Here is a 27,474-nt window from a genome sequence, read left to right on the forward strand (position 1 = left end):
TGGGCGGAAAATCATGTGATAGCACTGTCAGCAGTGTTCATTCCGGGAGTGGACAACTGGGAAGCAGACTTCCTCAGCAGACACGATCTTCACCCGGGGGAGTGGGGACTTCACCCAGAAGTCTTCCACATGATTGTAAACCGTTGGGAAAAACCAAAGGTGGACATGATGGCGTCTCGCCTCAACAAAAAACTGGACAGATATTGCTCCAGGTCAAAGGACCCTCAGGCAATAGCTGTGGACGCTCTGGTAACACCGTGGGTGTACCGGTCAGTGTATGTGTTCCCTCCTCTTCCTCTCATACCAAAAGTACTGAGAATCATAAGAAGGAGAGGAGTAAAGACTATACTCGTGGCTCCGGATTGGCCAAGAAGGACTTGGTACCCGGAAATTCAAGAGATGCTCACGGAAGACCCGTGGCCTCTACCTCTAAGACAGGACCTGCTCCAGCAGGGACCATGTCTGTTCCAAGACTTACCGCGGCTGCGTTTGACGGCATGGCGGTTGAACGCCGGATCTTGAAGGAAAAAGGCATTCCGGATGAAGTCATCCCTACCCTGATCAAAGCCAGGAAGGATGTAACCGTACAACATTATCACCGTATTTGGCGTAAATATGTTGCGTGGTGCGAGGCCAGGAAGGCCCCTACGGAGGAATTTCAACTGGGTCGATTCCTGCATTTCCTGCAAACAGGACTGTCTATGGGCCTCAAATTAGGGTCCATTAAGGTTCAAATTTCGGCCCTGTCGATATTCTTCCAAAAAGAACTAGCTTCTGTTCCTGAAGTTCAGACGTTTGTCAAGGGAGTACTGCATATACAGCCTCCTTTTGTGCCTCCAGTGGCACCTTGGGATCTCAATGTAGTGTTGGGATTCCTAAAATCACATTGGTTTGAACCACTCACCACTGTGGACTTGAAATATCTCACATGGAAAGTGGTAATGCTGTTAGCCCTGGCTTCAGCCAGGCGTGTATCAGAATTGGCGGCTTTATCCTATAAAAGCCCTTACCTAATTTTTCATACGGACAGGGCAGAATTGAGGACTCGTCCTCAATTTCTCCCTAAGGTGGTTTCAGCATTTCACTTAAACCAACCTATTGTGGTGCCTGCGGCTACTAGGGACTTGGAGGATTCCAAGTTGCTGGACGTAGTCAGGGCCCTGAAAATATATGTTTCCAGGACGGCTGGAGTCAGAAAATCTGACTCGCTGTTTATCCTGTATGCACCCAACAAGCTGGGTGCTCCTGCTTCTAAGCAGACGATTGCTCGTTGGATTTGTAGTACAATTCAGCTTGCACATTCTGTGGCAGGCCTGCCACAGCCAAAATCTGTAAAAGCCCATTCCACACGGAAAGTGGGCTCATCTTGGGCGGCTGCCCGAGGGGTCTCGGCTTTACAACTTTGCCGAGCAGCTACTTGGTCAGGGGCAAACACGTTTGCTAAATTCTACAAATTTGATACCCTGGCTGAGGAGGACCTGGAGTTCTCTCATTCGGTGCTGCAGAGTCATCCGCACTCTCCCGCCCGTTTGGGAGCTTTGGTATAATCCCCATGGTCCTTTCGGAGTCCCCAGCATCCACTAGGACGTTAGAGAAAATAAGAATTTACTTACCGATAATTCTATTTCTCATAGTCCGTAGTGGATGCTGGGCGCCCATCCCAAGTGCGGATTGTCTGCATTACTTGTACATAGTTATTGTTACAAAAATCGGGTTATTGTTGTTGTGAGCCATCTTTTCAGAGGCTCCTTCTGTTATCATGCTGTTAACTGGGTTCAGATCACAAGTTGTACGGTGTGATTGGTGTGGCTGGTATGAGTCTTACCCGGGATTCAAAATCCTTCCTTATTGTGTACGCTCGTCCGGGCACAGTATCCTAACTGAGGCTTGGAGGAGGGTCATAGGGGGAGGAGCCAGTGCACACCAGCTAGTCCTAAAGCTTTTACTTTGTGCCCAGTCTCCTGCGGAGCCGCTATTCCCCATGGTCCTTTCGGAGTCCCCAGCATACACTACGGACTATGAGAAATAGAATTATCGGTAAGTAAATTCTTATTATTTCATCTATCACTTTGGTATAGTAATGCATTGATTTCACACTTTATTTTAATTTCACATTTTCCTTTGTAGGTATTACGCACCAATCAGTTCTCAGTGACCAGGCATGAAAAGATTGCAAATGGGCTAATTGGAGATCAAGGCTTACCCGGTGTGTTTGTCCTGTATGAGCTTTCTCCTATGATGGTAAAACTCACAGAGAAGCACAGGTTAGTTGAATGCTATCAATCCCGTTGGCCTGGCTGTGACTTACTACTGATCTTGCTATGTGATTTAGGTGAATTTCATTTTTTTGTTTCTAATTTTAGATCATTAACTCACTTTCTAACTGGAGTGTGTGCCATAATTGGAGGAGTGTTTACAGGTAACTATATTTTTGTGTGCTGCAACTTAAGGGGGGAGATTCAAATGTTTGAAAAGTTGGTTGGGTGACTGTTTTTTCCTGTCTATTAGATAGGAAAAAACAGACTCCCAACTGACTTTTCAAACATTTGAATCTCAACCAAGGTGTGTACACACGGTGAGATAAATCTGTAAGATTTTGACTATATAGTCAAAATATTAAGGATCATTGGACATCTCAAGGTGTTGGGCAGTTTGATACCAATTTGATCCCGCTGCGCACTCGCGCGGGGTCGGTATCGCAAGGCTAAGTAGACTGTGCAGGCAAGTCAATCTTGACTATCTAGTGTACTATGTAGTAGAAAGTATAGTCAAAATTGGCACTTAAAATCGTACATAGACAAAATCTCAAGCACAGGTAGTCAAAATCTGTACAATCTGTGCTATCTGGGCTCTGGGGGAGTTCAAGGGAAATCGCATAGTCAAAATCGGGCATAGCAAGGATCTCACCGTGTGTACCCTTTATTTCGGTTGCCCAAGGTTTTGTATTGATGCTTCAAAATTACCCATTACCGAAATATCTATCCTGTTTTAGGCTTAAAATAGTATTTTGCTTCAGTAACTAGGTAATGCCATGCAGACCTTGTTGTTGGTGAAGATTCTAAGATTATCTTGTCATTCTGTGGCACTGTTATAAATTTTGTTGTATTTAAAAGAACATCTAAGTCTGCATTATAATTTCATACATGATATAATAAGCATGGCTGCTTTAAAGTACGTAGCCTGACTTTCTAATGCAACTTTGTATAAGAGAGAAACACATGATGCAGACTATTTGTCCTCCCTTTATGCCTAATTGCAACATGCACCTGTTAGGGGGTATCCTATTAGCCGCAGCTAATTGTCTCGCCGGGGGTTATCAAATTCGCCCCGTAAAGCCACGGCTCATGACAGCTTTTTGTGGATATTATTTTGTCTTCCTCAGGCAGGCGAAACCAAATGCCCGGAAACTGTTTCTACCAAAAAACACACAGGTTTCACTGAAACGGTGTTTTCTGGAGATAGTGAGTGTGTGTGTGTGTGTGTGTGTGTGTGTGTGTGTATATGTATATATTTATTTTTTTTACAGCTGACCAAATTGGATAGCCTGTAAAAAAAAGAAAAAAAAAAGGAAAAGGGTGAAACATTGAGAAAAACAGAAGTTTTTCATGCCCAATGTTTCTTCACCTGTAATTGGATACCCCCTTAAGTGACCGAAAGGCTGTTATTGTAACCTAAATTGCTGCCTCCCAGCTATGACCATGCCTCTTATAATTCACAAATTTGTACAGAATGCCTTCTGGACGACTGCAATACTTGGGCTTAACTTTGCCATTGTTCATTGAACCCTTTTAAATAGCACTTTACAGCATTTGTCATGTTGACTTTTAGCCATTGCATGGTAATTGCTAGCTATTGTTGAAAAACTGTCACTACTTATACTGAAACACAGAAGCCGATTCAATTGTAGCGTGTGCTCCCTGCAGGACGTCTAAACGTATCAGTGTGTATTGGAGTTCTTCAGTTGTTGCACTGATCAGACGCCCGTTAGCTGTGATGCACAAATTTTTTTTTCTCACTGAGGTGTGAGCAAAAAAGGTATGAAAAGTTCATAGTCTGGACGCCCAAACAGTAACTTTAGACTGGTTTAGCCGCTTTGCTAATGGGTGTATGATCTGAGCAGCAATTGAATAGCTCCGATAGATGCCAATTTATTTAGATGTCCAGCAGGGGGCACGCACCACAATTGAATTGGCTGCATAGAACTTAACGGCTTATAAGGACCACTTGGCCCGTCTAGTCTGCCCTTGTTTTAACCTTTTTGGTAACCTCAGCCCTAATTGATCCTTAGTTCTTTGTCAGGCTATCAATAGAAACACTTGGTAAATAAGACACTGGGGGGTATCCAATTAGGCCCGATGCCATTTCAGCCAAACAGAATGCTGGATATTGCGATGTGGCACCCAAAACATAATCCCCGATAAGTGCCGGCATTGGGGTGAGGAGTGTATCACATCGGGGCTAAGTGTATAGCCCTAGGTGTTACAATTACCCATGGACATTGGATACCCCCCATTGATTGGCCCAACATGGCACTTGATTGCATTGTAATGAATAGCCATTCATCTTGATGAATGTAAAAATACATAGGAGCAAGTTTCTCTGTACAATCTACCCTGTGCCTATTTATTATCCATCCATATGGGTTCAATGTGATTTGCTAGCGTATGGAATGCCGGTAGTCAGAACACTGACACAGGCATCCAGACACTTGAAATCACGATGGGGGAGATAAGACTGTTCCCCCTTACCCTGTAACCCTCCCTTCCTCCAGCCTAACGCTAAAAGCCCACCACCCTTCCCTCCCACCCCCTTAGTGCCTAAACCAGGCATGTCCAAATTGCGGCCCTTCAGCTGTTGAGAAACTACACATCCCAGCATGCCCTGACAGCTTTAGCATTCTCTGACAGCAAAACTGTGTCAGGGCATGCTGGGATTTGTAGTTTCACAACAGCTGTAGGGCCGCAGTTTGGACATGCCTGGCATAGACCTAACCTTCCCCATATGGTGCCTAACTCCCCTCCCCCTTTCCCGCAACCTAGCCTATCAGCTATACTTACGGTTGGGATTCCGGCGTCTGCGTTCTGACTGCTGTTGGGATTCCGGCGTTGGCATTCCGACTTCCGGGATCTCGACAGCCGGCATATTGACCACATCTGACCACACATGCATCGAACTTTGTGTGAGGGGGAAAATGTTTTTCAATGCACAGCAGACTTCCAGTCAGTACTGGTATCAACTGGCACTGGATAAACACTGTGCATGCAGCACATATAAAACTTCTGTAAGCTTTTTTTCGTGTATCTATATTATTTGTAATCTCTTCTGATTAATTTTTAGTGGTCTCGTAAGTAGTCTCTGGAATCTGACTCTTTTCTAATATAGTTGCAGGCCTCATGGACTCTCTCATCTACCACTCCACACGTGCTATTCAGAAGAAAATTGAGCTTGGCAAAACCACATAAAGGGAAAAATATCCTATATCTCCAGGCCAGAGACTATCAAATTTTGCTCGTCTTCTATGGATATCTGGAAGGGGCAACTAAAATGACAGGGAGAAAGTGTGTGTGCGCTCACATAAACTCTATATTGTCATTCTGAGAAATGCACAATGAAAGACTCTTTTAAATATCATTTGCCGGAGCCTGCGCTGTTTCCCACGGAAATGTTATTAGTGTAACATGCAATGTCATTTGGCAGGTTACAGCAGGTACATTCTTTATCACTGGTGAGATTTTATCTTTATTATTTCATTTCTCCTTGTGCTGCTCCAAGTGGACGTTGAATGTACTTTTCTGTAGTGATGTCTGGCCACTTGGAGAAGCTACTTTGGAGAATGCAGATTGTGGTGTATAGAACTGGAAACCATCCATTACCATGCAGCAAAGCAACAGTCACCAGCAGAGAAGCTGACTACAGGTGTCTGTCGTGAGACGTAATCTTTACAGTCATCCAGTTTTATGCTGTTTAAAGAGCTGAACAACAAGAAGTTGCAAGAAAATGACCTTAAAAGTGGATTTTACTATTTGTTATGCAGCTATTAATTGTTAACAGAAGGATTTTTTTTCTGAAGTTGTCATATGAAGGCGAGTTGTGTAACCAGTATAGTGTCTAGATAATCCCACATTTTACAGATGCCATGTTGCTGGTGATGCATTTAAGGACAGGTGGTCTTTCCCGATACAACCTTTTTAAAATACAAAGGTCTTCAGTTTTTTATTTTATGTGGATTGACCCTTAAATGTTGACTTGCATATGAAGTAGGGAGCAACAAAACAATTTGGGTACAATGAAAGCATATCTAATAAGTTTACTGGTCCTGTGCATGGCTCTGGTATATCCCCTCTTATTAGGAAATTTGTTAACATGTTTTATTTAAGACTTCCAATGCATTAAATTGGCCAAGGGTGCTTTTGTTCCTGGCTACGGAGACGGATATCAGTGTTCTAAGTGAGGTAAAACTGATGCGGTCTGTCACAGAAATGTATTTATAACATATATATTATATTTTCCCATGGAAAATATTGGCACGTACCATGCTAGGATGTTTCCAATTTTTTTTTTTTTTTTTTTAGGTAATTTGTGCCAATGTACTGGTATGATCCACACAGTAGAAACTATTCAAGTGGACCTGTCACATAGGGAGGGTATCCAGTTTTCATACTTCCAATCTGCTAGGTGTGGGTGACAGAACCATGAGCACTTCATATACACATAAGGTTTTGGTTTCTAGGGCTACATTTTTAGGAGTTCAAAATGGCTACCTCAAGTGTGTGTCCACTTAAAAACAATAACTTTTTGGTTTTGTGCAGCCTATTGTTGATCATTTGCTCTGACATCTAGGTTACAGTACAGATGTCTTTTTGGATTGTTACTAGTAATTAATCTTTATACTGTGTTGCGTTTTGGTGCACATATCTGCAATGCTCAGTCACAGCATTTTGTTTGCACTTAAGGTGAGTTCTATGGTTATGCTTTATACACTGTCTTGTATTAGGGCATATGCTAACAGTACTTTGCTTATAGTTAACCAACGCAGTCTTAACAAGAGAAGTAGCAAACAGATGTTTCCAAAAGGATTGTGATATTTGACAGAAGCAAAGATCTGTTCAAAAACGCCAACTATTTTAGGTAATTAAAATAATCTTGCAATATTGTCTATGGTGCATTCAGTGTTGCACACAAAGTGGCCACATTACTTGCTACAAAAAATAGCGGCAGATTTCCGCCAGTCGCTGGTATGTATGGCTAAACCACCCATGGGTGTAGTATGGCTGACCGGTGGTCTCCTGACCGCCGGTCAGCTTACCGACGCCGGGATCCCGGCAGCATACCGACGCCGGGATCCCGGCAGGGAGAGGCGAGTGCAGCAAGCCCCTTGCGGGATCGCTGCGCTCGCCACGCTGCGGGCTCGGTGGCGACCTGCGGTCGCCACGGGTTCTATTCCCACTCTATGGGTGTCGTGGACACCCACGAGTGGAAATAGTCCCTGTTGGTCGGCATGCCGACCATCGGGATAGTGGGTGTCGGGATGCTGCAGGAGGTCATGTGACCGTCGGTCTCCCGAATACCACCCCCACCCATATACATATGCTTGTGAGAGCAGCTTACATCACTGTCTGCACACATTTTCACCGGGTGTAGTATGGTTTGCCGGCGGTCAGCATACCGGCGCCGGAATCCCAACCACCGGCATACCGACAGCTGGGTGGGCGCAAATGAGCCCCATGCGAGCTCGCTGCGCTCTCCACAGTGGCGCGCCACGCTATCTATTCTCCCTCCAGGGGGGTCGTGAACCCCCAAGAGGGAGAAAAGATGTCGGGATTCCGGTGCCAGTATGGTGGTCGCCGAGAGCCCGGCCGCCGGCAATCCGAACACCACCCTTTTCACCAGCCCTATCATCTGTGCAAGAGATCCTTTTACAATTGGCTGTTCTTTGCATGTGCTTACTTATGAATAGGGAGCAGTTCCATCTACACACCTACGACAAACATATGTTAGATGTTACTGTACCTCCTGTTGTTGCCCACTTAAACCCATTTAGCCACCAGTGGTGTGCCTTCCGTGCTACTCTTAATATGCCACAGATCTGCAAAGATGCATGTGTGCGTTTTTGGGTGCTTACGCAGAGCGTGTGCTCCACTTTATATCAGGCCCTAAGTGTGTAGTAAATATGAAATTGTAGATTTTATTTTCAGCTAACGCCTGGTTCTTTTTAAAATAGCTGCAGAAAAAAGGAGTTGCTGGGCAGGCGCACTGGTTCCCACTTATAGTGGACTAAAGATATTAAACTAGTATATAAGGTTGATTACATGTAAATGTGTACTATTCAATGTATGTATGAATGGACAACATAGAAAAGAACCGGTGGTGCTCCCAAGAGTAATAAATAAACCTTTTATGAGAGGAGGACAGAGAACTCTATTGGCTGGGGCACTACTTATTTCACATAAAACCTAACTTTTATTGTAATTGGGACTCACAAACACACACAAAAGACATTAATCAATGGTGGTTCATATGTGCATCATGAACCTTATTCAGTAAGGATTGCCAGTTCCGCTTCTTAGCAGAATTTGCAATCCTTTGAATCGCATGCTTGGGGCTGCCCATCATGCAGCCCACCCACTGCCATCATGCTGAAATTGTGGATGCCTCCTGCTGGCACAGCCTGGCTGTGACAGGAGTCCTGCTGCCATTTTTTATGTTGTCACGCAGCCGCCACGCCCATTTACCCTGCGTTGCCTGCCCTGCGTACACCTCTGCCTGTCAATCAGCCAGAGTCTTGCGCAGTTCATGCTAAACATTAGCATTAACTGCACGCGCAGGACCTGCTCGAGCCCACTGGGTGCCATTGTAAAATCTGCGATTGGATCGCGTTTTGCGATCTAACCTGTATTAGGCCCTATATTGGAACCATTCTTAGTGCTGCAGAGATCTCCTACTTAAACCAATGTTAGAAAATGTATCAATTGTCAATAATGTATAACTATGAATGTGCATATCTAATATTCTAAAAAAAAATGTGACCTATTGTACTCGGCAGTACTGCATACAGTTGCGTGAGGTCTGCTGCAACAGAATGTACTCTTAGTGGGCTGTCTACAATATCCAAAGTGCTGTCACACACATAGTATGTGAGTACACAAATAAGAGGATGTCAAAATTATACAAAAACAAGGTATCTAGAAAAGAATTGCTTTGATGCAGAAATTGTGTGTACAATAAATAGGCCTTAAAACGCCTGTTGCAGTAACTTACTGCTATATATCTATAGATGCTTTCTAATACGTCACCTTTACTGATTTATGAATTTTTATATGTTCTCATTGCTGCTTTTTGTACACAAGCTAACTATGATAGGGTTCATCTGTATGCTCATTAACTCAGGGTAGTTCACCTCTGTGAATCATCAGGGGTTAACAGCAGACTAGGAGCAACTTTACACATATATTTGTATACATAAAAGGGTGCTCTCATTGGCGGGTGGTCTTCAGTATGCCGACGGACGGGATCCCGGCGCACAGTATACCGGCGCCGGAATCCCGACAGCCGGCATACCGACACTTATTCTCCCTCGTGGGGGTCCATGACCCCCCTGGAGGGAGAATAAAATAGCGTGGCGCGCATAGCCACCGTGCCCGCAGCGTGGCGAGCCCGCAAGGGGCTCATTTGTGCTCGCCACACTGTTGGTAAGCCGGTATGCTGGTCGCCGGGAGCCCGACCGCCGGCATACCATACTGAACCCCTCATTGGCTCCATCCAATGTTCTATCCGGACACAACGGACAATAGCAGAAACTCAGTATCCGATATGTGTGCCTTCCTTCCTACTTTTTACACAAACTACCTTGTTTTGGTATCATTTTTATATCCTCTTATCTGTGTACTCGCATACTATGTGTGACAGCACTTTGGGTATTGTAGACTGCTCACTAAGACTACATTCTGTTGCAACAGACCTCTCGCAACTGTATTCAGAACTGCTGAGTATAATACGTCAAATACTTTTTAAAATATTATATATACACATTCATAGTTATATATTATTGACAATTATTTCATTTGGTCTTAGACCACTAACTAGTGGTACCCCTGCAAATGCCCACGGTATCCACTTTGGGAGCCACTGATTAGAAGTCTGTACCACAAGGAAGAAAAAACAATAGCTAAAGCTATGGACATAGTGGGGTATATGTACAAAGAGGTGAGCTTTGCAAGCAGCTGCTTATCAGTGGATTTGAGCTTAAAATTTAAAGCACCGATAATGAGTACAAAACACCTAACACAATATTCTGCATTCAATTTTAAGCTTGAATATGCTGCTTCCAAAATATACCCACACTGATATTAAGCTGATGAGCAATCAGTGGAGCTATAACAATGCTTGACTAGTGAACACCATGAGCCAGTATCATCAGTCTGGTAGTACTTTTGTTAATAAGTGTAGGTATAGGGCGCTTTACAATAACACCACGTAAGTGTTGACAACGTAATATTGAAAACACTTCCTCCAGGTGTTTGTCTAAGCGGTGTTATTTATGTGGTTTCATTGTTTTCTGTATAATGGCCTATATCTATACTAATCATTCAGCCATTTTGTTTAAGTAAGAAGTAGGTGGCTCTACTTGCACCGTTCTGGGGCAGCATTACTCGTTTGTCCTTTTGATTGTTTATCATGTTCTCTATATTCACTAGGCTGACACTTTGCAAAAATAATACTGCATACATTCAGAAGTCATTGTCTGCCAACCAATAAAAATTGTGAATGGAAGCATAGGTGACTGACTTGCGTCCGCTAGTTTATGCTCAGTCCAGTCATTGAATCAGTCTGCATGTGTTTTTTTTTTTTATTGAAAGCAGTGTGTTTTACTAGCATAACCAGCAGAGCAGAGGTGGATTATTATCTCACGTGACTGTTATTGTTAATCTGATCACAGGAGCATAAGTTTAACTGCTCATCTAAACATCTACTGCAGATGGGGATGGCTCTTGCCTAGCTACAGCACATTTTTAGTAAAGGAGATGAGGGAACAGAGCTAAGGCTTGGTACATACTATGCAATTATTGGGCCAGTTTGCCAATATTCAGGTTATTGGCATGTTTTTTGGTAATGTGTTGGCATGACTGTTTCGGCCAAACGCCGATAAAACAGGCCAGACATGCTCTGCTTTGGTTATCGAAAACCTCCAAAAATATTGCATTCTCAACAGTCTGTCTGGATTTCCTGCGAATTATTACCAGATTACATCATCCTTCTTGTTAGCAGACATATGCAAACTCAGTGTGGTGTGACAGAAAACCAGTAACTTTAAAAAAAAAAAAAAATACAAAACAAAAAACGTGTACAGTGCCGTTATTGGGACCATCCACTGTAATTTGTTGCTCGGATCGAATAATCACTACAGTGTGTAGATAACTTAATTTTGCTCACATTTTTGTATATCAAAACATCTATGGTGCACACACTTAAAATCAAAGTGTATAAAAATTATAGTATGAAAAAAAGAAACTGATGCTCCAGTCTGTAACTTGGAATGTAAAGAATCTGACCACTTTTGCACAGCTCTTGCTTTAAAAAAAAAAATTATATATGTATGTCTGCAGTAAAAATGAACAAACTCCATGTAGCTTTATTGCGTAGGTATTGATGGACAGCACTTCAGCACGCATGAGAGAGGCTGGAAAATATTTTTTGCGGTACATTAGCATCTAATACATTGCAATAACTTACCGAGGACCAGGCTTTGAAAATACTGTAGTAACTCAGCCGACCAGGGTCCAAATTCAGATTTTTTTGCCTTTATGGTTTTGCCCAACTACTAACAAATTTACCGCTGTGATCAACTCTGAATTACCCCCTAGGTCTACTGTGTATCTGGGTTATTACTTCTGACAGTTGTAGCAGGGCTTTAATGCTGAAACCTTCCTTGGAATGCTGTATTTAATTAAATCAATTTTCGTAACTCCATTTCTGAAAATGGTCTATTGACAAAATATAGTTCTCCACATGCATTAAGGAAAAGATCCCTTACAATATTTTTGTCTGTTCATACTGATATAACTGTAAAATAAGAATTTACTTACCGATAATTCTATTTCTCGGAGTCCGTAGTGGATGCTGGGGTTCCTGAAAGGACCATGGGGAATAGCGGCTCCGCAGGAGACAGGGCACAAAAGTAAAGCTTTTACAGGTCAGGTGGTGTGTACTGGCTCCTCCCCCTATGACCCTCCTCCAGACTCCAGTTAGGTACTGTGCCCGGACGAGCGTACACAATAAGGGAGGATTTTGAATCCCGGGTAAGACTCATACCAGCCACACCAATCACACCGTACAACTTGTGATCTAAACCCAGTTAACAGTATGATAACAGAGGAGCCTCTGAAAGATGGCTTCCTAAACAATAACCCGAATTAGTTAACAATAACTATGTACAAGTATTGCAGATAATCCGCACTTGGGATGGGCGCCCAGCATCCACTACGGACTCCGAGAAATAGAATTATCGGTAAGTAAATTCTTATTTTCTCTATCGTCCTAAGTGGATGCTGGGGTTCCTGAAAGGACCATGGGGATTATACCAAAGCTCCCAAACGGGCGGGAGAGTGCGGATGACTCTGCAGCACCGAATGAGAGAACTCCAGGTCCTCCTTTGCCAGGGTATCAAATTTGTAAAAATTTACAAACGTGTTCTCCCCTGACCACGTAGCTGCTCGGCAGAGTTGTAATGCCGAGACCCCTCGGGCAGCCGCCCAAGATGAGCCCACCTTCCTTGCGGAATGGGCCTTAACAGATTTAGGCTGTGGCAGGCCTGCCACAGAATGTACAAGTTGAGTTTTGTTACAAATCCAACGAGCAATCGACTGCTTAGAAGCAGGTGCACCCAACTTGTTGGGTGCATACAGTATAAACAGCGAGTCAGATTTTCTGACTCCAGCCGTCCTTTAAATGTATATTTTTAAGGCTCTGACAACGTCCAACAACTTGGAGTCCTTCAAGTCGTCTGTAGCCGCAGGCACTACAATAGGCTGGTTCAGGTGAAACGCTGATACCACCTTAGGGAGAAAATGATGACGCGTCCGCAGCTCTGCCCTATGTCGAATGGAAAATTAAATAAGGGCTTTTATAAAACAAAGCCGCCAGTTCAGATACTCTCCCGGCCGAAGCCAGGGCCAGTAACATAGTCACTTTCCATGTGAGATATTTCAAATCCACATTCTTTAGTGGTTCAAACCAATTGGATTTGAGGAAATCTAAAACTACATTTAGATCCCACGGTGCCACCTTAGGCACCACAGGAGGCTGTATATGCAGTACTCCTTTGATAAAAATCTGGACCTCAGGGACTGAGGCCAATTCTTTTTGGAAGAATATTGATAGGGCCGAAATTTGAACCTTAATAGATCCCAATTTGAGACCCATAGACAATCCTGATTGCAGGAAATGTAGGAAAACGACCCAGTTGAAATTCCTCCATCGGAGCACTCCGCTGCTCGCACCACGCAACATATTTTCGCCAAATACGGCGATAATGCTTCGCGGTGACTTCCTTCCTTGCCTTTATCAAGGTAGGAATGACTTCTTCTGGAATGCCTTTTCCTTTTAGGATCTGGCATTCAAACGCCATGCCGTCAAACGCAGCCGCGGTAAGTCTTGAAAAAGACAAGGACCCTGCTGAAGCAGGTCCCTTCTCAGAAGTAGAGGCCACGGATCGTCCGTGACCATCTCTTGAAGTTCCGGGTACCAAGTCCTTCTTGGCCAATCCGGAGCCACTAGTCTTACTCCTCTTTGCCGTATAATCCTCAAAACCTTTGGTATGAGAGGCAGAGGAGGAAACACCTATACCGACTGGTACACCCAATGTGTTACCAGCGCGTCCACAGCTATTGCCTGCGGATCTCTTGACCTGGCGCAATACCTGTCCAGTGCCTTGTTGAGGCGAGACGCCATCATGTCCACCATTGGTTTTACCCAACGGTTTAATAGCATGTGGAAAACTTCTGGATGAAGTCCCCACTCTCCCGGGTGAAGGTCGTGTCTGCTGAGGAAGTCTGCTTCCCAGTTGTCCACGCCCGGGATGAATACTGCTGACAGTGCTATCACGTGATTCTCCGCCCAGCGAAGGATCCTGGCAGCTTCTGCCATTGCCCTCCTGCTTCTTGTGCCGCCCTGTCTGTTTACATGGGCGACTGCCGTGATGTTGTCCGACTGGATCAACACCGGTCTTCCTTGAAGCAGAGGTTCCGCCTGGCTTAGAGCATTGTAGATTGCTCTTAGTTCCAGAATGCTTATGTGAAGAGACTTTTTCAGGCTCGACCACACTCCCTGGAAATTTCTTCCCTGTGTGACTGCTCCCCAGCCTCTCAGGCTGGCATCCGTGGTCACCAGGATCCAATCCTGCATGCCGAATCTGCGGCCCTCCAATAGATGAGCCTCCTGCAACCACCACAGAAGGGATACCCTTGTCCTCGGCGACAGGGTTATCCGCAGGTGCATCTGAAGATGCGACCCTGACCATTTGTCCAACAGATCCCTTTGCATGGAATCTGCCGAAAGGGATTGCTTCGTAAGAAGCTACCATTTTTTCCCAGGACTCTTGTGCATTGATGTACAGACACCTTTCCTGGTTTTAGGAGGTTCCTGACCAGGTCAGATAACTCCTTGGCTTTTTCTTCGGGAAGAAAAACCTTTTTCTGAACTGTGTCCAGAATCATCCCCAGGAACAGCAGACGAGTTGTCGGCATTAATTGGGATTTTGGAATATTCAGAATCCATCCGTGCTGCTTTAGCACCTCTTGAGATAGTGCTAAACCCATCTCTAGCTGTTCTCTGGACCTTGCCCTTATTAGGAGATCGTCCAAGTATGGGATAATTAATACGCCTTTTCTTCGAAGAAGAAATATTATCTCGGCCATTACCTTTGTAAAGACCCGAGGTGCCGTGGACAAACCAAACGGCAGCGTCTGAAACTGATAGTGACAGTTTTGTACAACGAACCTGAGGTACCCCTGGTGTGAGGGGTAATTGGAACGTGGAGATACGCATCCTTGATGTCCAAGGATACCATAAAGTCCCCTTCTTCCAGGTTCGCTATCACTGCTCTGAGTGACTCCATCTTGAACTTCTTTATGTACAGGTTCAAGGACTTCAGATTTAGAATAGGCCTTACCGAGCCATCCGGCTTCGGTACCACAAAAAGAGTGGAATAATACCCCTTCCCTTGTTGTAGAAGAGGTACCTTGACTATCACCTGCTGAGAATACAGCTTGTGAATGGCTTCCAAAACCGTCTCCCTTTCTGAGGGGGACGTTGGTAAAGCAGACTTCAGGAAACGGCGAGGTGGCTCTGTCTCTAATTTCAACCTGTACCCCTGAGATATTATCTGCAGGATCCAGGGATTTACCTGCGAGTGAGCCCACTGCGCGCTGTAATTCTTGAGACGACCGCCTACCGCCTCCGAGTCCGCTTGCGAAGCCCCAGCGTCATGCTGAGGCTTTTGTAGAAGCCGGGGAGGGCTTCTGTTCCTGGGAAGGAGCTGCCTGTTGCTGTCTCTTCCCTCGTCCTCTGCCTCGTGGCAGATATGAATAGCCCTTTGCTCTCTTATTTTTAAAGGAACGAAAGGGCTGCGGTTGAAAGGTCGGTGCCTTTTTCTGTTGGGGAGTGACTTGAGGTAGAAAGGTGGATTTCCCGGCCGTAGCCGTGGCCACCAAATCCGATAGACCGACCCCAAATAACTCCTCTACGCATCGCCTGTCCACTGTCGTGTCCATAAAGCTCTTCTGGCCGAAATGGACATAGCACTTACCCGTGATGCCAGTGTGCAGATATCTCTCTGTGCATCACGCATATAAAGAAATGCATCCTTTATTTGTTCTAACGACAGTAAAATATTGTCCCTGTCCAGGGTATCAATATTTTCGATCAGGGACTCTGACCAAACTACCCCAGCACTGCACATCCAGGCAGTCGCAATAGCTGGTCGTAGTATAACACCTGCATGTGTGTATATACCTTTTTGGATATTTTCCATCCTCCTATCTGATGGATCTTTAAGTGCGGCCGTCTCAGGAGAGGGTAACGCCACTTGTTTTGATAAGCGTGTTAGCGCTTTGTCCACCCTAGGAGGTGTTTCCCAGCGCTCCCTAACCTCTGGCGGGAAAGGGTATAAAGCCAATAACTTCTTTGAAATTAGCAGTTTTTTATCGGGGCACCCCACGCTTCATCACACACGTCATTTAATTCTTCTGATTCGGTAAAAACTACTGGTAGTTTTTTCACACCCCACATAATACCCTGTTTAGTGGTACCTGTAGTATCAGCTAAATGTAACATCTCCTTTATTGCCAAAATCATATAACGTGTGGCCCTACTGGAAAATACGGTTGATTCGTCACCTTCACCACCGGAATCAGTGCCTGTGTCTGGGTCTGTGTCGACCGACTGAGGCAAGGGGCGTTTTACAGCCCCTGACGGTGTTTGAGGCGCCTGGACAGGCACTAATTGAGTGTCCGGCCGCCTCATGTCGGCAAACGACTGCTTAAGCGAGTTGACGCTATCCCGTAATTCCACAAATAAAGGCATCCATTCTGGTGTCGACCCCCTAGGAGGTGACATCCTCATATTTGGCAATTGCTCCGCCTCCACACCAATAACGTCCTCATACATGTCGACACACACGTACCGACACACAGCAGACACACAGGGAATGCTCTATACGAAGACAGGACCCACTAGCCCTTTGGGGAGACAGAGGGAGAGTCTGCCAGCACACACCAAAAAGCGCTATATATGACAGGGATAGCCTTATGATTAAGTGCTCCCTTATAGCTGCTTTTATATTAATATATTGCCATTTATTTTGCCCCCCCTCTCTGTTATACCCTGTTTCTGTAGTGCAGTGCAGGGGAGAGACCTGGGAGCCTTCCTGACCAGCGGAGCTGTGACAGAAAATGGCGCCGTGTGCTGAGGAGATAGGCCCCGCCCCTTTTTCGGCGGGCTCGTCTCCCGCTATTTAGTACATTTAGGCAGGGGTAAATATCTCCATATAGCCTCTGGGGCTATATGTGAGGTATTTTTAGCCTTTTTAAAGGTTTTCATTTGCCTCCCAGGGCGCCCCCCCCCCCAGCGCCCTGCACCCTCAGTGACTGCCGTGTGAAGTGTGCTGAGAGGAAAATGGCGCACAGCTGCAGTGCTGTGCGCTACCTTAAGAAGACTGCAGGAGTCTTCAGCCGCCGATTCTGGACCTCTTCTTGCTTCAGCATCTGTGAGGGGGCCGGCGGCGTGGCTCCGGTGACCATCCAGGCTGTACCTGTGATCGTCCCTCTGGAGCTTCATGTCCAGTAGCCAAGAAGCCAATCCATCCTGCACGCAGGTGAGTTCACTTCTTCTCCCCTCTGTCCCTCGTTGCAGTGATCCTGTTGCCAGCAGGAATCACTGTAAAATAAAAAACCTAAGCTAAACTCTCTAAGCAGCTCTTTATGAGAGCCACCTAGAATTGCACCCTTCTCGGCCGGGCACAAAAATCTAACTGGAGTCTGGAGGAGGGTCATAGGGGGAGGAGCCAGTACACACCCCCTGACCTGTAAAAGCTTTACTTTTGTGCCCTGTCTCCTGCGGAGCCGCTATTCCCCATGGTCCTTTCAGGAACCCCAGCATCCACTTAGGACGATAGAGAAAACAAGTTGTAAACTCTTAGGGGTATAAGCAATTCCTGTCGGATCCTCTCCGACGGAGAGGATCCAACAGTTCATTAGTCAATTTGCGGGCGTTTTCACAGACTTTTGTCCCATTTTTACCCATGCCAATCCAACTTTTTTTTCAAGTCGAATTAGTATGAACGAAAATGGCCCAAAAAAACAGGCGGAAATGCCAGCAAAATTCGCCAAAACAGGTGGATCGGCGGCCAGTCCACCTGTTTTTCAACAGTGTCGGAATTTCCGACAAGTCGAAAAAACTGCACTTATGTTGACTAGGGCGAATCGAAGTGCCGTTTTTTCAACCTGTCAGGAATTCTGACAGGAATTGAATATACCCCTTGGGCCCAGTTTTATCAAGCCTTGGAGAGTGATAAATTACCATCCAACCAGCTCCTAACTACCATGTTACAGGCTGTGTTTGAAAAATGACAGGAGCTGATTGGCTAGTTCTTTATCACCTTCCAAGGCTTGATAAATATGGGCCTTAATATGAACCAAGTGGTAAATCTCTGACTGTGTTCAACTGACCACGTTACGGTTTACAGAAGTAGTTTTTTTTAACCCACAATTATGTTTTACACAGTGAAAACATGATTTAAATCGAGATTTAAAACATAAGTACAGGGGAAAAACTACATTTGCTTGGCACACTGCTTAAGTGTAATTTGTGTACGAAAAAACCCAAAACAAAACGTTTTGCAACCTGGATTTAAAAAAGCGTGGCAAGGTCTGTGGTATTGGAGATACTAAGCCAAAGCGCAACACACCATATGGAAGATTTATCATTACTTATTTGATAACATTTTCTAGATGTTATATAAAACCATCCTTCATCTACATGGACAGAAGTGCTAGCAGTTTCACTGGAATATTATCTCACTAGTGTCCGTTAGTAGCAAACGGAATGCTTCTGAAAATGGCTGATTTTTTTAATAACAAATATTAATTTACACCTTTGTTCAAACAGCAAATCTGCAACTTCAGAAAATTGTTAGAAATAAACATGAAAAATCGTGTTTGGTTACAAATTTGACGTTTACACTATTACGTGCTCTTAGTTTACGCTGAAAGAGTTAAGCAAGTAATAAAATGATAGACAATTTATATGTAGTATAATATGATGTCACTTATGAAAATACTCCAAAATGGTCAAGAAATTTGTTCTGAAAATTCAAATCAGCCATATCTTTTCCAATCTCAATTTAATAGTTGTTAATTTTATATTTTGTTATTTTAAATATTGATGATTAATTCAGATAAACTTGCCAAAAATGTGATGCTTGGGGAAATTACTGTATTAAATGTTTTCCTGTTTTAAAGGGTGGTTTTATTGGAAAGTGGTTTATGTCAACATGGGTTGTCATTAAAAGTAATTCTTATTAACTAAGACAGTGACGAATCAGTTGTGTTCCTTTGTTGTTGATTGGTTGATCCACAACCTGTATACAACATTAAATGGTATATGGATGAAGCAGCACTAAGGGTAACTGGAAACAGGTTCAGTACAGTATGAGTTGCTGATGGATGGGATGCCAGCGGTCAGTATACCGCAGTAAATATCGATGCCAGGTTTGTCTCCTCCCATGGGATCCCGACGTCGGTATTTCTTTTTCATCCACTAGGGGTCACTGGAGTACTCTTGGGATATGGACGGCTTCCGCAGGAGCAAGGCACTGAATAATTAAATTTAGAACTCTCCTCCCCTCCATATCCCAGAGTACCTCAGTGTTTTTTCTGTGCTCATAGTAGCAACAAGGCTTGTGTGGAGCTTATCCACACTACTTTTTGAATATTTTAATTTTTTATTTTTACAACGTTTTCCACATCCCTTCCCCCCCTTCCAATAGGCGTGGGTCCGGGATAGTGGAAGCTGCTACAAGCAGCTGTGGCGTATCGGGCCTCTCTAAAAAGAGCTCCCTCACAACCACGTGCAGACAACCTGCAGGAAAGGCTGGACAGAGCTTACAGAAGAAGCCCCGTCATAGCCCTTCACCACAGGCGTCCAGGTATGTTGGGGATGGGGCAGTCAGCTCACGCTGCCACCCTGCTGTGTGGGGACACTGTTTCTGTGATGTGCCGAGCCGCCTGCCGCAGCTTCCAGGACACAGCCGCTGTGAGCGCCCGCCGTTGCTACCTAGCACTGCCGCTATGTGCTGCCTCCCGCCGCTCACAGAGCCGCTCCACGGCTCTATGCAGCGCGCTCCCCAGCTCCCTCTACCTCAGGTTCGGGGGCAAGGGAAGCACACACACAAGGCGGGAGAAGTGCCCATAGCAGCAGCAGAACGCTGCATGGGTTATTAGATAGGCTATTAAGCTTTTTTTTAACAGGATTATTGACTGGTTATATCTGTTTGGGAAAGTTATAATCTGCACTTTGTTTATACTGTAAGCATGGGGGCATTTTAACCATGCTTCCTGTTTTCTTCCTGTTGTGATTCCAGAACGTTCCTGTACATCTCTACTCCACCGAAAGGTGCAGGGGTGTTAGTGGGAATTTGGAATCAGATTTCATATAGACTGGCGTTCACTGCACCTGGCCAGATATATATATATATATATATATCTCTATCTATCTATCTATCTATCTATATATATATATATATGATAGATATATAGAGACACCTTAGTACTTTTTTTTACTGAGTCGTGCACGTTGTCTGTCTTTGTATTTTGTGTTGTCTGTCTGCATTATGAGTAAGGCACCAGCAAAAACAAAAAAGCAGTTTCACTGCCATGTCTGTAATACAAGTTCGGCTCCGGTTTCATCCCCGGACCCTCCATGGGCTATGCTAGCAGATGTCCTGGCTGGATTGCAATCAGAATTGGCCGCCGCTCGACAAGAGCGGGAAGCGGCAAGATCTGAGTCTAGGGTGAGACCGCTAGAACTACCGGAGGGGTCTCAGCCTTACCAAAAGTCCAAGTCCACTTTGGGTAGAAGGGATACATTTCATTTGTCTTATGATTTACCAGTCTCTGCTATGTTGCACTCTGACGATTCTATGCCTGACCTCTTTGCGCAAGATGACGGTGAGGAGGGCGAAGTAGACCAGCAGTCAGATAGTGACGATTTTGACAGCCCAGGCATTGATAATCTCATCAGAGCGGTGCGTCAGTCTCTGACGTTTACAGAAACTGAGGAGCCTCTGACAAATGATGAAGTCGTCTTTACTAAACGACAGAGAACTCCAATGTGTTTTCCTGTTTCGGAATCTCTTAATAAGATGTTACTAGAAACACGAAAGAATCCGTATAAACGGTTTTCTATACCTTGCAGATTTAAATCTAGTTACCCGTTTCCAGAGTCTGTGACAGCTACATGGGAGAATCCGCCATTGGTGGATTCGTCTGTGTCTAAACTTACAAAGAAATTAACCGTACCAACTGCTACTACGCTTAAAGACCCTTCGGATCGTAAAATAAAAGCTATGCTAAAGTCCATGTATATAGCAGCAGGAGTGTTGCTTAGACCTGGGTTGGTTGGCATTTGGGTAACTAAGGCGCTAATGGTATGGATAACAGAACTCAAGTCTGCCCTACGTGACGATCACCTTATACTTCTCGCTGATCAAATCTGGGAAGCTGCTGATTATCTATGTACAGCTTCTACTGACGTCTGTCAGCTTACTTCTCGCCTTTCATCGTCGCTAATTACAGCACGACGAGCGGAGGTCAAAAGAGGTATAGAGGCGTTACCTTACGGTGGCGAGAAGTTGTTTGGTCCTGAATTGGACAAATGGATTTCTGAGGCCACGGGAGGAAAGTCTGTTTTCTTACCATTGCTTCCAACAGTACCTAGACGGAGATACTCTGGACCTGCGTTCAAAGCCTTTAGACTAGACCTCAGTCCTTTCGCGGGCGTGGCAGAGGAACAGCCACGCCTGGTAGACGAGGTCGAGGACGTGGTTTCCAACAAACCAACGCCAGTCGTCAGGACGCTAAGGTCACCGACAAGCCAGTGGCATGACGGGCTCCCAGCCCATCTCGGATCTCCAATTGTGGGAGCATGCCTTCAGACGTTCCAGTTGGCGTGGCTCCAGACGTCCACAGATGGGTGGATCTGCAATTGTAGATTGTAAGCTTGCGAGCAGGGCCTTCCTACCTCTATGTCTGTCTGTTTTTACCCAGTTTTGTTCTATTACTGTTCTAATTGTAAAGCGCAACGGAATATGCTGCGCTATATAAGAAACGGTTAATAAATAAATAATTTTGTGTTAAAAGGTTACAAAATAGAGTTCGACTGTCTCCCGCCACTGCGGTTTTTCAAGACAGGACTGCCTGTGTCGGACGACAAGAGGGCGGTTCTGCAAATTGCCATTCAGTCTCTGCTGGATGCAGCAGTTTTGATTCCGGTCCCTGTACACCAACAAGGTCAGGGTTATTATTCCAGTCTGTTTGTGGTACCAAAGCCGGATCGCTCGGTCAGGCCAATATTGAACTTAAAGGGTCTCAATCAGTACGTCACTTACTACAGATTCAAGATGGAATCTCTGTGGTCAGTAATTGCAGGTTTAGAGCCACAGGAATTCATGATTGCACTGGATCTCAAGGATGAGTACTTACACATTCCGATTTGGCCACCTCATCAGAGGTTCTTGCGGTTTGCAATACGCCAGAACCATTACCAGTTTCAGGCTCTACCGTTTGGCCTCTCGTCAGCGCCTCGGGTATTCACCAAGGTGATGTCTGTGATGATAGCTCATCTCAGATCCCTGGGAGTGATAATAGTTCCGTACTTGGACGATTTGCTCATCAAAGCTCCGTCTCAACAGATGCTCCTCCAACATGCGTTGCTAACGTACAATGTACTGGTTCAGCACGGTTGGATTGTCAACTTCAAGAAATCACATCTGATTCCGTCTCAACGACTTCAATTCCTAGGTATGATTTTCGATACGGTAAATCAAAGAATTTACCTACCAGAACAGAAAGTACAGGTCATTCGTCATCTGGTACAATTAGTGCTCAAGCCACACACAGTCTCGGTACATTTGTGCATTCGCCTCTTAGGCACAATGGTGGCGGCTTTCGAAGCGCTTCAGTTCGGGAGATTTCACTCACGTCCTTTTTCAACTGGATGTGCTCGCACAGTGGTCGGGCTCGCATCTGCAGATTCACCACAGGGTGAGGTTGTCGCCACGGGCCAGTGTCTCTCTACTCTGGTGGCTCAAAGTACACAATCTAACCACAGGGAAACGGTTCGGCGCCTGGAATTGGATAATTCTAACGACGGATGCGAGTCTCGGAGGTTGGGGAGCTGTAGTTCAAAATTGTCAGCTCCAGGGTCTCTGGGCGGATCACGAAAGATTGCAGTCTATAAATGTCCAGGAACTCTGGGCAATTTACAATGCGCTACGACAAGCAGTACACATGCTTAGGTCTCAGACTGTTCAGGTGCAGTCAGACAATGCGACGGCGGTCGCATACATCAACAAACAAGGAGGAACGAGAAGCCGCATTGCAATGCGGGAAGTAGCTCGAATCCTCAATTGGGCCGAGCATTACCAAGTGATATTGTCGGCAGTGTTCATTCCGGGAGTGGACAACTGGGAGGCGGATTATCTCAGCCGTCTGGATTTTCATCCAGGAGAATGGGCATTAAATCCAGAAGTGTTTCACATGTTGGTCCAGAGGTGGGGTTACCCTCAAGTGGACCTGATGGCATCTCGCCACAATATCCAAACGCCCCAGTATGTGTCCAGAACGTGAGATCCAAAGGCAGTGGCGGTGGATGCTCTCACCATCGCGTGGCCGTACAGCCTCGTGTATCTGTTTCCGCTGCTCCCTCTGTTGCTAAATCGGATCAAAAGAGAGTCCGTCACAGTCATACTAGTGGCGCCTCATTGGCCTCGGAGAGCTTGGTTCTCGGATCTCCGCGGACTACTCGCAGACTATCCTTGGCCGCTCCCACTACGTCCAGACCTGTTTCAACAGGGTCCGTTCCTTTACCCCGATTTAGCGCGGCTGCGTTTGACGGGGTGGCTGTTGAGACCGCCCTCTTAAGAAGATTGGGCATTCCAGAATCGGTTATACCAGCCATGTTCCGTGCTAGGTGCAGGTATCTGCGTTGTCAATTTACTTTCAAAGACGATTGGCTCTATTGCCGTCGGTACACACTTTTCTGCAAGGTGTCCTCAGAGTACAGCCTCCATTCATTCCACCTACAGCGCCATGGGACTTGAATCTGGTTTTAGATTTCTTACAGTTTTCATATTTTGAACCCTTACAACAAGTGGCTATTAAGTTTCTCACTTGGAAAACAATTTTCCTCCTAGCCTTAGCTTCGGCAAGGCGTGTTTCAGATTTGGGCGCCTTGTTATGCAAGCCACCGTATTTGGTGTTTCATGATGACAGAGTGGACCTTCGGACGAATCCCGCATTCTTACCAAAGGTAGTGTCATCTTTTCACATCAATCAACCAATAGTAGTTCCTATGTTGACAGGAAATTCTGGAACCTTGGATGTGGTACGTGCATTACGCGTTTATGTATCCAGAACGTCTACAGTTCGTCATCAGTGCACACGTTTGTGCGCTTTTATAAGTTTGATACGTTTGCGGCATCAGCATCTAGCCTTGGCCGCCTAGTGTTACAGGTGCCAAACAGCTCTCCCGCCCACGGGGGAAGCTTTGGTACGTCCCAAGAGTACTCCAGTGACCCCTAGTGGATGAAAAAGAAAATAGGATTTTGGTACTTACCAGGTAAATCCTTTTCTTTGAATCCATAGGGGGCACTGGACGCCCACCCAGAGCAGTTTTACCTGGTTTGTGGTAAGTTCAGGGGACTTATGGTAACACACTCTCACCGACTGGTTCAAATTATCAAGTTCTATCGGTTATGGTGTCAACTGTTTAGTTGTCAGTAACGTTATGTGTCAACTTTATTGATGTCCGTTATGTTATATGTAATTCTCCATTGTCAACCTCTCTATAGCTCCTGGAAGGAAGATCAAAGGCGCTACTTTACACAAAACTTGTATATAAAGAAAGAGATATAGTATACATCACATGAAATCTTCGTAGTCCTTTGTTAGTCTCTTTCTATTATTCCAGTGATTGCTGGATATTTACATGCATAAAAAGCAAAATTGAAGACAAAATGTGTAGTAATGTTTATAATATGGTCAATTTCTGTGAGTTCTCCAACGGAAAAGAGCCCTATATTGTGTGGATTTCTTGATAGTAGATAAGAATAGTTTCTCACCACCACTTCATATGCACAGGTAAACGTACCAAAACTCACTTAGAATTATATATCACCATACATGTAAAGGTTTCTTTTACACTTCTGATTATAGCACACGAGACGAGCTCTGTTCAATAAAACGTACCAACTCACTTTTCAGCAGATGGAATTCCATACGTAGCGGTTTCTTTAAACAGATGAATCACTCTTCTCTCCAAAAAAATGATTTATTTTCACATAATAAGATTATAAACAATCAGATAAAAACTCCATATTCAATTCCAAAAAATTAGTTCCAAGATAAAACAAATGTGTCAGAATGGAATAAGACAATCACAAGTAAATTACGGACTTATACTTGTGGACACAAATGCTATATTACCTTGGTGGTATGAGTGGAGAAGAATAAAAAACACTGGTAGCACCAACGCCGTTTCGACACAAGGTCTTTATCAAGGTGTATGCTCAGACAGTGAATGACAGAACTAGTTATACCAGTAGACAGGAAGTTAAAATGCATCATGGGTAGATTTTATATAGTATAAAATACAGAGATTTTCTTATCCCACATTATGATGGATTTAAATAGAAGGCATTATACCTCTTCCCCCAATGTTAATTTGTGCTTTTGTAAAACCTACAAGCTGGATAAACGAGGAACGCACCATGGATGCGGCCAGCCGCACTTCCGCGTTCCACAGCCCGGAAGTGAGCCGCAATCACGTGACATCAACTTCCTCTCTCACGGGAAATGGTGCTCGGTGCGTCCCGGTCTCCTAGAGACGATGTTATGAGATCCTGCACATTCTGCTTGATTGTTTGTGGATTTATTTTTCTCCTTTTTCAGAATTTCTCTCCTATCACTTCTTAGACCTGACTATTTACATTAAGGATGATATTATACATACTAAAGGTTACACGAAACCTACGGACTCAAATAGCCTCATACCTTTCTCAAGTCAGCATCATCCCCAATGGATAAGGGGTATTCCAAAAGGACAATTCCTGAGGTTAAAAAGGAATTGCAGTGAAAACCAGCACTACATCAATCAGAAGAAAGAAATGAAAAACAAATTTTTGAAAAAGGGATATGATCCGAAACTTTTAGAGAAGGCCGAGGAAGAAGTGGAAAGGTTGGATAGGAGAGAAATTCTGAAAAAGGAGAAACATAAATCCACAAACAATCAAGCAGAATGGGCTTTTATATCCGGCTTTGGGGCTGATTACAAAAAACAGGAATATATAATTCGACAACATTGGCATCTTCTTCTAAGAGATCCAGTGTTGAAAGATATCATTCCAGCCCAACCAAGATTCATTTATAGAAGAGATAGAAACTTGAAGAATGCATTAGTAAAAAGTGCATTGCCATTTGATTCTTCCAACCCTATACGCACTAAAGGTTTCAACAGGTGCGGCACATGCATAGCATGTAGAACCATATCCTCCGAAACTTCAAAAATAACAAGTTTTTCAGTTAATAATGTAAAATATGAGATAAATAATTTCATCACTTGCCACACAATTAATGTGATTTATCTAATAAAATGCGATTGTGGTCTATTATATGTCGGCAGGACGGGAAGAGCACTTAAAACAAGGATTGCGGAACACATACGTAATGTGAAAAAAGGTCTGCAGACCCATTCCCTTTCTGATCACTTTGCCAAAAAACATAACTGTGCAACATCAAAAATATCTTCATTTATGGGAATTCAGCAAATCAGATCTAATTGGAGGGATAGGGATTTAGAAACAAACCTTGCAAAGGCTGAGATGCAATGGATTTTTAAACTTAACACCCTTATCCCCTGTGGCTTGAATTCAAACTTTGAGCTAAAATGGTTCATGTAAATTGATTAAAGTTGATGCTAATAATACTTTTATTAATTAATTTTAAATACATATTTTAGAGTGCACTTACTGCTATTCTGTGGTGTCAGGGTTCTTAATGTAATGTATTCTAAGCATTTTTATTTCTGTATGTAAAAAATATCTTTAAACATTTATTGTGCACTGATATCCACCAATTATGAGGCTTGGAACGCATTCTGGAACGCAATAATCATGTAACCAGAGGGTACTAAAAATTCAGCCCTTTAGCAGTAGCGCCATATTGGCTTGAGCAGCTAGAGGCATAGTGCAGGATCTCATAACATCGTCTCTAGGAGACCGGGACGCACCAAGCACCATTTCCCGTGAGAGAGGAAGTTGATGCCACGTGATCGCGGCTCACTTCCGGGCTGTGGAACGCGGAAGTGCGGCTGGCCGCGTCCACGGTGCGTTCCTCGTTTATCCAGCTTGTAGGTTTTACAAAAGCACAAATTAACATTGGGGGAAGAGGTATAATGCCTTCTATTTAAATCCATCATAATGTGGGATAAGAAAATCTCTTTATTTTATACTATATAAAATCTACCCATGATGCATTTTAACTTCCTGTCTACTGGTATAAATAGTTCTGTCATTCACTGTCTGAGCATACACCTTGATAAAGACCTTGTGTCGAAACGGCGTTGGTGCTACCAGACAGTGTTTTTTATTCTTCTCCACTCATACCATTCCAAGGTAATATAGCATTTGTGTCCACAAGTATAAGT

The 27,474-nt window shown here is 44.4% G+C and overlaps 1 protein-coding gene across 1 annotated transcript in view; it reads left to right on the forward strand.

The window, feature by feature from the left end:
- ERGIC3 (ERGIC and golgi 3) overlaps positions 1 to 8,416 on the forward strand; it is an 89,073-nt gene extending 80,657 nt beyond the window's left edge. The window contains exons 11-13 of the mRNA XM_063960179.1: positions 2,128 to 2,264; positions 2,364 to 2,419; positions 5,383 to 8,416. Coding sequence (XP_063816249.1) covers positions 2,128 to 2,264; positions 2,364 to 2,419; positions 5,383 to 5,462 — 273 coding nt within the window. The 3' untranslated portion in view covers positions 5,463 to 8,416. The remainder of the gene's footprint in view (positions 1 to 2,127; positions 2,265 to 2,363; positions 2,420 to 5,382) is intronic.
- The last annotated feature ends 19,058 nt before the right edge of the window (positions 8,417 to 27,474 follow it).

The sequence above is a fragment of the Pseudophryne corroboree genome, chromosome 3, assembly GCF_028390025.1.
Source record: "Pseudophryne corroboree isolate aPseCor3 chromosome 3, aPseCor3.hap2, whole genome shotgun sequence".
Classification (NCBI taxonomy): Eukaryota; Metazoa; Chordata; class Amphibia; order Anura; family Myobatrachidae; genus Pseudophryne; species Pseudophryne corroboree.